General features: G+C 43.1%; 1 protein-coding gene across 1 annotated transcript in view; it reads right to left on the reverse strand.

Annotated features, from left to right (window-relative positions):
- Nucleotides 1–218: 218 nt before the first annotated feature.
- The window catches only part of slc12a5b (solute carrier family 12 member 5b), a 99,665-nt gene continuing 87,599 nt past the window's right edge, over nt 219–12,284 (reverse strand). Inside the window, exons 11-26 of the mRNA XM_070444350.1 lie at nt 11,781–11,838; nt 10,741–10,915; nt 9,826–9,944; nt 9,609–9,707; nt 9,117–9,236; nt 8,529–8,633; nt 5,386–5,554; nt 5,073–5,268; nt 4,792–4,961; nt 4,440–4,571; nt 4,211–4,318; nt 3,474–3,596; nt 1,280–1,461; nt 993–1,007; nt 750–883; nt 219–546 (exon numbers count right to left, since the gene is read on the reverse strand). Coding sequence (XP_070300451.1) covers nt 398–546; nt 750–883; nt 993–1,007; nt 1,280–1,461; nt 3,474–3,596; nt 4,211–4,318; nt 4,440–4,571; nt 4,792–4,961; nt 5,073–5,268; nt 5,386–5,554; nt 8,529–8,633; nt 9,117–9,236; nt 9,609–9,707; nt 9,826–9,944; nt 10,741–10,915; nt 11,781–11,838 — 2,054 coding nt within the window. The 3' untranslated portion in view covers nt 219–397. The remainder of the gene's footprint in view (nt 547–749; nt 884–992; nt 1,008–1,279; nt 1,462–3,473; nt 3,597–4,210; nt 4,319–4,439; nt 4,572–4,791; nt 4,962–5,072; nt 5,269–5,385; nt 5,555–8,528; nt 8,634–9,116; nt 9,237–9,608; nt 9,708–9,825; nt 9,945–10,740; nt 10,916–11,780; nt 11,839–12,284) is intronic.

Consider the following 12,284-nt stretch of genomic DNA (forward strand, 5'->3'; position numbering starts at 1 on the left):
GCTGGTAGGGGTGACTGATAGTAAATGAGAATTTAGCCAGTGCGTTTAGGGTGCTCGGGGGGGGGGTACTAACTACATGGTGCAAAGTGAGCTGATATGTTATGAGTGTGTGTGTGTGTGTGTGTGTGTGTGTGTGTGTGTGTGTGTGTGTGTGTGTGTGTGTGTGTGTGTGTGTTGTGGTGTGTGTGTGTTGTGGTGTGTGTTTGTGTGTGTGTGTGTGTGTTGGGTGTGTGTGTGTGTGTGTGTGTGTGTGTGTGTGTGTGTGTGTGTGTGTGTGTGTGTGTGTGTGTGTGTGTGTGTGTGTGTGTGTGTGTGTGTCTGGGGAGGGTGTTAGTGGGATGTGAGGGATGTGACGGGAGCAAAAGTGTAGAGGGAAAGAAGCAGGGGCCATAAACCATTAGATGCTAGGTGAGTGGGTGGTGGGGGTTGATGTTTTGATTTGAGGTTGTTTTCTCAGAGAGTAGATGGTGATGACCTCGCGTCCACCACCACGTACTAGGAGGACCCGGTTGAGACCCTCGGTGAGGACCTCGAGGAACTCCATATCTGACAGATGATTAGATTTAAGGAATATGCAAGTTTTCACAACTGGCGTTCATAGCCTATTCATGAAAGCTATTTGCTATCTTGTATAGCTCTTTGGTTTCACTTACTTAAATGACAGTATAAGCCACATAATGTTATAATATAATATCATATAATACGGTAGGCTATAATATGATACATCATGCCAAGAAGTGATAGGATACAGTTTTCCTCTCCCATGCGGTTCTTGGGTGGTCCGGGCATGTTCAGCAGAACCAGTTTGGCATCCTTGGACTTCTTCATGATGACCTCGTTGAGCCTCAGAGCTGTGTGCATGCGCCTCACGTTGGACTGGTTTCTAATGGGACAGACAGGCGAGGAAGGAATACAGTACAGGGTGGATGTTGAGTCATTACTGCTATTTTTGCATGAAAGAAATGTAAACCTCATGACAATGTAATACTTACAGGCTCTCCCACTCCCTGCAGCATGGTAAGAAGAGAATGACAATGCAAAGATGACTCTTTACAATACTGAAGATACATTGAGAAGTTGTGCTGTGCGAATGACACTAAAAGCCTTTCAAACTTTTGGGCCATTACTCCTGAAACTAGCTTTTAAACCACTGCCACTCCCCAACAGCAACAACCTATAAATACTTTCTCCTTATCTTCTGTTTACTTTGGAAGTAGCTGATGTCCACATAAGCCTTTGGACACAATGTGATTGAAAGTGAAAGTGAAAGCAGACTCACGGCTTCATGTTGAAGATGTCTTTGACCCCGCCCTGCTCTGGGTGGGCTGCCGCGGCCTGGTGCTCAGCCTTGTCTGTCCAGGTCATCTGCACCCCCGACCCGGGGGTGGCAACTCCCCCTGCAGGCGTGATGGGAGACGTGGGGCTGGTGGGGGTAGCGTTCTTATTGTGGATCAGCTGCACCTGTTTAGGGCGGGAGACAGCCACAGACTAAGAGGAGGGCACCGCACGACAACGTGAGAGGGTGAAGGAAAGAAAGAGACATCTGTCGGTTGGGGTGACACATCAAAAACACCAGACCGCCACTAGGCAGTGAGTTGAAAGCACAATTGGGTCATTTATAGCAAAGCAAGTATGTAAGATGCTGCTCTGTCATATCCCTTCTTTATGCTGCGGAGGAAAAGGTCCCCTTAAAATGCTACACGCCGGAGGACAATGTCAAAGTGAGAGAATTGGCATTTTGACAGAGGACAGAGGATTAGGTAATGCAGTAGGCCTAGAGATGAGAAAGAGGATAGACTGTAGAACAAAGAAAAATGCAGTGGATGTGAAAGATGGTGTGAAATAAGAAGAAAGTTTAAACAGCAGAATGAAGGACTGATAGAGTCATCTTCTGCACCTCAGTTGGCTGAGCATGGCACTTACAACACCAGGATAGCAGGTTTGATTCCCAGGACCACCCATATGTAAAATGTATCCACGCATGCATGTAAGTCGATTTGGATAAAAGTGCCTGCTAAATGGCATATATTATTAAATTATATTATTATACTACAAAGGGTTATCAAAGAGCAGTGGAGGCTCCTCAGAGGAGAAAGGGGAGGGCCATCCTCCTCAGTGAATTTAATACCAATAAAAATTGGATTTTTTTAAAAATTACTTTTTAGATAAAACTATACTAAATATATTCACATCACTAAATAATTGATTAAAACACACTGTTTTGCAATGAAGGTCTACATTAGCATCAACAGCACTCTGTAGGGTAGCACCATGGTGTAGACGAAGGTCAGCTAGTTTCCGTCCTCCTCTAGGTACATTGGTTCTCAACCCCTACCATAGACTTATACAGTAATTATGTCAACTTCCGTAGGACGTCCTCCAACCTATCAGAGCTCTTGCAGCATGAACTGACCCAATCCACCCAATCAAAGGATCAGAGAATGAATCTAGAACTGAAAGCATAAGCTACAGCTAGCTAGCAGTGCAGTGCAGAAAACATGGTGAGTAGTTGACTCAAAGATAGAGAAAGAAAATAGTTGAACAGTTAGGAACTAATTCATTTATTCCAAAATGATAGCTAAACTAGCTAGCAAAATGCAACTAGCTAGTTTAGCCTACTCAAACACTCTGCTCAAAGAGAGGGATGTTATGTTAGCTAGCTGGCTATGACTATCCAACACAACACTGGAACTCTTCCAAGTCAAGGTAAGCTTTTAGTTTTACTAATTTATTGCCACCAGGGCCCGCCGGTGTAAGTGCTAAACTTCTTACTGAATGTAAACTGTAATATTGCTTCATGATTGTAGCGGGTTTACTAATGCATTCGTTCTATTAGCTATGTTGACTATAACGTTACTTTAGCTAATATGGTGACAACGATCTAGGCTGTGTGTAGCGGATATGGTTTGGCTTGGAAAGGTTGTTCACCTGGTCACATACAGCTGATGTGTTGTGCATTGAAGTCAACAAGCAAAGGGAAAAGGTGAGAGGAGGAGAGTGCATAGATGCGAGAAGGAACACGACGTGGCTAATATGAAAGTGAAACGTGTTTACGCGTGTATTCATTCCACCGATTCTGTTAAAAAACTTTTCTTAAATGGAAGCAAATGGAACGAAACAGGGATAAATTTGAACAATAGAAACTCTCGTTTGCAACTGTTGGACTAATGATTACACCCTAGATCAGCTAGAAGCAGGCAAATGTTTCTCTTGACCTGTGTGCACCTAAGTTGCAAACTTTCACTCATAGGTTTGGTTGTAGCAACCTTATGATAGGGAAAATTTGAGCATCGTGTAGTAGCCTTAACCTATCGCTGTTACATTGAACTGGGAGAATGGAATATGAATGAAAGTCATCCAATATGCTGCAATAGAAACAAGGGCATGCTCATGAAAAAAAGTATAATCTTCTCTAATCTTAAACGGCACCGACCGCCACTGTCAGTGAGTTAGGTAAGATGACACTGCTGTACCTCCTCCTCCGGTTTCTCCACCACGCTGACTCCAGCCGGCTCCTCACTGCTCTGCTGAGACCGCAGGTTAGACGGGTTCTTACGACGGATAGAACCACGGGATGAATCAGTGATGCTCTGGATCTGCGGTAGTCAAAGCAACAAGGGATTTGAACTTTTAACAGATACAATGAGTTCAAACATGAGCGTTTGAGTCGAGATATGAGGGTGCTGTTGCAACACTTCAGGAAATCACATAAAAGAAATGTGTCAACACTTGACATATTATAATTTGCTCAACACAAAGCAGATTTGATGCATATTTTAAGTCGATTTTCTAGAAATGGATGACATTATAGAATGAAGACTTCTTTGTAAGATCACACAGGTTTGTTCTGTAAATCCTCGCGGGGTATCTTAGATTCCCTGATATGTTAGTGTTGCTTAGTCTGCTTTCTTGATTAACGAGACAGATCAAACTGGGCAAGTGCAGACGCACAGATTACATTTTAAAACCAGCTCAGTAATTATAATCATTCACACGCTGCATTGCCCTGTTGCTGGCATTTAAAATTGGGTGAGTGATGATGGCTGGTAATGAAGGGTGTTAGAGAAACTACTTAGGAGCTTTTTTTGGACACTATGGGCTTTGTTTGGTGATCGCTAACAACTACACTGATCATATAAAATCATATTCAGTTACCTATGTATGAGTTATACTGTACATATTACATGGGATGTGTCAGGGCTTTACCTACCTCTCTCTCCATCTCGTTTTTGGTGAGGTGCATCTGTTTGAGGATCTGTGAGCGCTGCTCCATCACTAAAGTCTTCTCATATGTATAAGCCGAGATGTCACTGTCATGCTAAAAAGGGACATGGGTGTTAAAACACATATCCATGCACAGTATTCGACTGAAATGCTATTTCTCTCACCAATAAATCAATTTATAGAGCATATAATAGTTTTTKGTTTTTGTCTCTCACCATTTCCACCACCTCGACCTCAGCATCGATACGCAGGTGATACAGGAAGGTGATCAGGTCTTTCTTCATCTGGATGCTGTTGTCGTCCATCTGGGCCACGGTGAAGATACGCATCTTACACTTCCTCCACACCTGTCAACACATGGAAGTCTACGACTGATATCTCAATAACCAACACTGAAAAACATCCCAATGGGCACACACTGGTTGAATCAACATTGTTTCCACGTTATTGCAATGAAATTCAGTTGAAACAACGTGGAATAGACGTTGAATTGATGTCTGTGCCAGGTGGCATGTGCTATCTCTCCAAATCCCCAAATGGGGTCCAAATAGGGCCGTTGGTTCCCACCTTGTGCTGGCGCAGAAGGAAGGGCAGCAGCATCAGCATGCCTCCGTCATGGACGATCCACCACACGTCAATATGGCCTTCAGTGAAGCGCTCTCCATTGGACGGGTAGGCCGCAATGTTCTTAGGGACCAGCAGGGCCATGCTGGCTGCAGTCGTCTCCCTAACCACCTCTTCAAATAGATTGAACAGGAGTTGGCATATAATGATGATAACACACAAAACCATCCAAAGCATAGTTAGCCTATGGAAAAACTTCTCCTCTGACCACTTCTTTAACTCACCAATGAAGTTCCTGAAGCGCAGGTTGTCCTCAGCCTGTTTCCAGGTGCGTGGCCAGCTGACCAGCACAGTGTTGTGCTTCAAGCCTCCCAGCCCCCCGACCTGGATCAGGTGGGAGGTTCCGTCCCTCAGGTTGGAGGAGATCACCACCTGGGAGAAACCCTTCACCTTCTCGGTCTCCATCAGCTTCCTCAGAACCTGGAGCACACAGTGGGAGAGGGGGCAGGGCCAGAGACCAGGGTGTTATAAATTATTAATCAATGATTCATCAGTGTATGTGTCTGTGTCTGTGTGTTTGTCTCAGACAATACTGACCTGGTCTGCCTGCTGGGCCTCTGCATGGTTGTTGAGGTATGTGCCCACCACCGAGGTGCCCACAATGGTCAGGCCTTTTCCTGCTTTCAGCTGATTGGTCAGGGACAGCAGACGGGGCTGCTCTACATTATGTTCTGCATCCATGCTCACCAGGACCATGATCTGAGGCCTAACCAGGAGGAATATCAAATCACATTCAGACTTACAGAGAAAGTAACTAAAGCTGGAAACCGACAGAAAACATGGGATAGACATGGCCTGTTGATGTAATGTCTGTTTTTGAACACACTTGAAAATGCATGTGTTACCTACAAAACAAATACAGTACCAATCGAAAGTTTAGACACCTACTCATTCAAGGGTTTTTGTTTATTTGTAATATTTTCTACCATGTAGAATAATAGTGAAGACATCAAAACTATGATATAACACATATGGAATCATGTAGTAAGCAAAAAAGTGTATTTTATATTTGAGATTCTTCAAAGTAGCCACCCTTTGCCTTGATGACAGCTTTTCACATTCTTGACATTCTCTCAACCAGCTTCATGAGGTAATTACCTGGTATTCTTTGTTACAAGTTAATATGTGGCATTTCTTTCCTTCTTAACAGACGCGTTCTGTCTCCTAGAGATGAATGTAATTTGGTGCAAAAAGTGCAAATCAYTCCCAGAACAACAGCAACGGACCTTGTGAAGATGCTGGAGGAAACGGGTACAAAAGTATCTATATCCACAGTAAAACGAGTCCTATATCGACATAACCTGAAAGGCCGCTCAGCAAGGAAGAAGCCACTGCTCCAAAACCGCCATAAAAAAGCCAGACTACAGATTGCAACTGCACGTGTGGACAAAGATCATACTTTTTGGCAAAATGTCCTCTGGTCTGATGAAACAAAAATAGAACTGTTTGGCCATAATGACCATTGTTATGTTTGGAGGAAAAAGGGGGAGGCTAGCAAGCCGAAGAACACCATCCCAACCGTGAAGCACGGGGGTGGCAGCATCATGTTGTGGGGTTGCTTTGCTGCAGGAGGGACTGGTGCACTTCACAAAATAGATGGCATCATGAGGGAGGAAAACTATGTGGATATATTGAAGCAACATCTCAAGACATCGCAAATGGGTCTTCCAAATGGACAATGACCCCAAGCTTACTTCCAAAGTTGTGGCAAAATGTCTTAAGGACAACAAAGTCAAGGTATTGGAGTGGCCATCACAAAGTCCTGACCTCAATCCTATAGAACATTTGTGGGCAGAACTGAAAAAGCATGTGCGAGCAAGGAGGCCTACAAACCTGACTCAGTTACACCATCTCTGTCAGGAGGAATGGGCCAAAATTCACCCAACTTATTGTGGGAAGCTTGTGGAAGGCTAGCCGAAACAATTTAAAGGCAATGCTACCAAATACTAATTGAGTGTATGTAAACTTCTGACGCACTGGGAATGTGATGAAAGAAATAAAAGCAGAAATTAATAATTCTGTCTACTATTATTCTGACATTTCACATTCTTAAAATAAAGTGTTGATCCTAACTGACCTAAGACATGGAATATTTACTAGGATTAAATGTCTTGAATTGTGAAAAACTGAGTTTAAATGTATTTGGCTAAGGTGTATGTAAACTTCCGACTTCAAACTGCATATCGTTATTACATGTTCGTTGCGCAGAACTGTCAATGTGATAATGGCCCTGTCATTGTCAGTTACAATCGGGTAATTACCACACCTGAAGATGTTACGCAATTGGGTAGCTTTGACAATCAAATGGGTGGGTATAAAATGGCATGCAATTACAATGTGTAATGATGCACAATGGCTGCTTTGGCACTGTTGGAAGATTTGGCGAATGGAAGAATTTGGAGAGAGCGAATTTTCAGACACCAATGATGATAAGTGGCTTATGAGCCGTGCTTCTACACCTGCATTGCTTGCTGTTTGGGGTTTTATAATGGGTTTCTGTACAGCACTTTGATATATCAGCTGATGTAAGAAAGGCTATATAAATACATTTGATTTGATTCCGATTACCAAGAGCTGTTCTCTTGGATCTCTGTGCTGTAGTGGGCCCAGCTTCACAGGGAAGCACCCACAGAAACCAAGCCTTGCCTGTCCCACTTCAACTCCTTGGAAACCTCGTTAAGAGCGTTGACGGTGCCTCTTTTTGGCCTCCACTTTTATGTCAGGACCACGTCTTTTTTTATTTCTGAGATGGTCCGACCTTCTGAGCCAGCAGTATTCACAGCGCCTGCCACATGCTGCCGCTCTAACGCCTTTTTGGCTTTTGTAATGCCCACACTGTGTCCACCAAGCAACATCTTTTTTCTTGCTTCAACCTCCCCTACAATAACTTCTATTTCACACTGGGTGAAATTTCTTTGTTTTAGCTGTCATTGTTGTCATGCAGTCAGTATGGAGGAATATTAATTGGGGGTGTTTCACTGACTATTCATAGGCAACTATGGGCGTTAAAAGGGTGGGACAAGACGCTCGCTCACGTGCACCAAATTTCGAGTTGATTGTSGTTTATAAAGGGAAACCGGCGTGGGATGTGTTATAAATCAGAATATTTTTGTGCGTAAGCACTTTCTGTGTTTCTTTTGACGTGAATGACGTGAATCCTCCGTACAGTTTTATAACTGTTCCTCCACAATCACCCAACCTCAACCCAACTGAGATGGTTTGGGATGAGTTGGATGGCAGAGTGAAGGAAAAGCAGCCAACAAGTGCTCAGKATATGTGAGAACTCCGGCAAGACTGTTGGAAAAGCATTCCAGGTGAAGCTGGTTGAGAGAATGCCAAGAGTGTGCAAAGCTGGCATCAAGGCAAAGGGTGGCTACTTAGAAGAATCTCAAATATAAAATATATTTTGATTTGTTCAACGCTTTTTTGGTTGCTACATGATTCCATATGTGTTATTTCATAGTTTTGATGTCTTCACTCTTATTCTACAATGTAGAAAATAGTAAAAAAGAAATAAAAACCCTTGAATGAGTAGGTGTGTCCAAACGTTTGACTGTAACTGTACTGTAATCTCCCTTGAGTTCAGTATGGTACAGATGATGAATAAAGCTTGTGCAATAATAGAAGTCTATTTTATAGATGTGAGTAGATGGCATTTAGCCTCTCTGTGAGTCACTGACCTCCAGTTCTTGGTGTGAGGCGGTCCCTCCTCCAGCCTCATGAGGGCAAAGCGAGCAGCGCTGAGCGAGATGCCACGTATACCATCTCCCCATTCCTTCTCCGCCCTGTCACACACCACCACGCAGAGAGTTCGATTCAATCAACCATTAATAAACTGAAATGTTCACTGATACTAAGTGTGTGGGTTTAATAACCTGCGAGTGTGAGTTACTAATGAATATAAGGACATCCCAACAGTGTTTAACCATTGTATTTGAAAATCTCCAGTTTGATTTATATTTCATTCAAATTTATTTTTGGATGGCCCATGTGTGAGAATAACATAAGTGCTGGTACATCAATATAGACTCCCTGTTTTTCTCAAGCAGCCACATTAATCAGTGTGACTAAGTTAATACAACTTGATAACCCTCTGAACAGAATCAGGATAAATTGCTAAGAAAACAGAGAAAGACAACTTTTCTCTCTAGACTCAGCCAAGTCTGTTATGGGTCTTGGCTCTGGGAAAAACCCATTTGAAGGGATTTATTATTTCTTAGTTGCAATTTTTCTCTGCTTTGTAGTCCAAGGACTGGAAGCTCACTCACCCAGCGAACTCAATGTATTTGTAGATGCAGGTAGCGATCACCATGGCAACAATGGCGTAGTACCAGGAACAGATGAACATGAGTGACAGACACAAGCTCATGCCCAGGAAGGAGAGAGCCCTGTGGGGGGCAGAAGAACAGGAAGTCACGTCCTCAGTCTGTTGTTTGTTGCTGCTAGAGTCACACCACTTACTGATCATAATAWTGGCCAGAGATTAGAGACAGGAAATCTTGTCTGCTGTTGTTGTGGTCTTGCCAACAGAGGATTAATATAGGCTAAGACAGGCTCCGGATTCCCACAGTGTCTCTGGCAGACTACTCAGGTAAGTAACAGCTTCCTAACAGAAACCTACTTGGCCTGACCAGATATCCGGTGCCAGACATAAATGCTATAGTAGACTGTTTCACACCTGGGAATATTAACACTCTTTGGTGATGATCCCACAGCTAAGATCTAGAGCTATGCTTGCTATGTTGAGTTGTTCAATTCACCAGTGGTAGAACTTGAAGCGAGGCCTCCAGTTGGGGGTTCTCAGTAGAGTCTGCAGGGCACAGGCCAGGTTGACAAACATGTAGCACATCAAGAAGAACCTACACAGACAGAAATGAGAACTCAGTCAGAACAGCTGTACTTGCTACCAAGACATAACCATCTCCACAGTGTGTTTAAGGTGAAGCAAAATTAATATTAGATGTGGGATTGTCTTACATGGAGAGGATGGGGGCAACAGCGTCCAGAGAGGCGATGATTATGCCAATCTCACAGATACCAGCTGTGAGAAGCAGGGCCCAGGTAGGCTCTCCGTTGGCCTTGCCATGCCCAAACACCTACAGACAACACACAACAGTGAGATACAATGAACTATTAACTATCCCGAGTGGTGCAGCGGGCTAAGGCACTGCATCTCAGTGCTAGAGGTGTCACTACAGAGCCTGGTTTGATTCAGGCTGTTTCACAACCGGCTGTGATTGGGAGTCCCATAGGGCGGTGCACAATTGGGTTTGGCCGGGGTAGGCTGTCATTGTAAATAAGAATTTGTTCTTAACTGACTTGCCTAGTAAAATAAAGGTTAAATAAAATTAAAAAATAACACACATGCATGCACACACACACACACACCTGAACCTAAATCACAGCACATTGTAGTATAAAATTGAGTGGACAGTAGGAGTTTCAGTGTCTCCTTTTCTCTCATTCAGGTCACACTGGTCCCTGCTGCAGGGTGATTAATCACTATCTACCCACAAGCTGCAGACGGTGGGTTTGGCAGGGGGGGTAAAGACAGCTTCCATCACAGCAAGTCAACCTGAGCCTGGACTATAGTAGGGCCATGCATAAGTAATCACTGCTAGCTCCTACACACTTGAGAGGTATTGGAATAGAGTGGACTTACATTGCTCGGAACAAACAGATACAATCTCTATGTGGTATTAAAACAGTAGTAGCTGTGGTTCTGGTAATAGTATACAGTAAATTTACTATACAGATCATTACCAATGTTGTGTGTGCGTGTTCGCTGATTGACCACTCCAAGAAATAGCTGTGCTAGCGTGGTTGTGAAAGAGTGTTTTATTTGCCTTTATATGAATGTGTGTGTGTGTGTGTGTGTGTGTATGTACTCACTTTAAGGAAAGGGATGACGCTATCGCGAGAAATGGCCTGCAGGAGGCGTGGCGCTCCAGTCAAACTCTGAAGCCCAGCCCCACAGGTGGAGAAGAAGGATCCAATCACGATGACCCATGGAGATGGCCAAGCCAACGTACCAATCACAAGGTTACCGTTCACCCCCTCACCGAACCTGAGGTCAGAGTGATAGATTTCTAAGTTGCCTTTTTCAATTCATGTTTTTGCTATAACAACTGGCCTCTTCCATTGCATAATACATTCAGTGTACACAACTGTTTTTTGGATTCTCAGTGTTTTGAAAGTTATTTGTTGTTCTATGTTTTGTATCTGATTACATAGACAATTAGTGGGAGTATGTTAGTTACAGTCGCTAGTGAAAGTCTACACACCCCTTGCGCAGTCTTCACATTCTGCTGCCTGAAAATTACATCTAAAAAGGGATTGATGTATTGATTGCGTATGTCTTCATGCCCCAGAGTTAATATGGAGCAAAGCCCAGGTAATAACTTACCTAACCCTGGGACAGAGTTTTATTTTTCAGCAAGACAACTGTACACATTTTAATGCCAATGTCACACCAGAATGGCTTTCCAAGAGGTGGTGAGGTTTCCTGAATGGTCCAGTCTCAGTCCTCACTTTAATCTACTTGACAATCAGAGACAAGGTTTGAATATTGCTGTCCATCAATTATTCACAACCAAGTTTACTGAGCTTGATCAATTTAAATAAAAGCAATGGATAKATTGCACTTAGAGTTGTGCAAGGTTGATAAAATCTTATTCAAAATGATTCACATCTGTAATGGCTGCCAAAGCTGCTTCTATCAAGTATTTACTCTACGGTGTGAAAACGCATGCAATCAAGACATTTATTATTATCTTTATTATTCATAATTTGGAGGAAAAAAGTAGGTTGTGTAGATCTGTAAAAAAAAGGCAGAAAAATGGGAAGACTGTGCAAGAGGTTGTAGACTTTCACTAGGCACTGTATAGTAATAATGAAGGCAATGGATGTATAGGAGAATACTAATGACTCACTTGTCCCTCAGGACCACCCCTTCAATACAGGCCCCGAACAGGACCACTGCAGACATGTCTGAGAGAAGCAGTGAAGGAATACACCTGCAGACTGTCTCCCAAACAAAGTTAGCTGAGCATTTACAAAAGCTCAAAGAAATATAAAKCTAAATAAAGGATCAAATGCTTCATATTGTTTATTCAAACATTCAAACAAAGTATAGTTACTATTCCAGCGTATTATCGTCAGCAGTCCCTGAGAAAGTACAAATCAGATTTCAGCACAATGGACAGCATTGCTTCAGTAATACTGGCAGTGGACCATGTTTCAGAACCATGGACAGCTCCGCTTCCAGTAGAACTGCCAGGGGTAGTACAGTGCATTCAGAAAGTATTCAGACCCCTTGACTTTTTCCTCATTTTGTTACATTACCGCCTTATTCTAAAATGGATTAAATAAAAWTGTTTCATCAAGCTACACACAATGCCCCATAATGACAAAGCGGAAACAGGTTTTTAGAAATT

This window comes from Salvelinus sp. IW2-2015, linkage group LG7 (assembly GCF_002910315.2).
Source record: "Salvelinus sp. IW2-2015 linkage group LG7, ASM291031v2, whole genome shotgun sequence".
Taxonomy (NCBI): Eukaryota; Metazoa; Chordata; class Actinopteri; order Salmoniformes; family Salmonidae; genus Salvelinus; species Salvelinus sp. IW2-2015.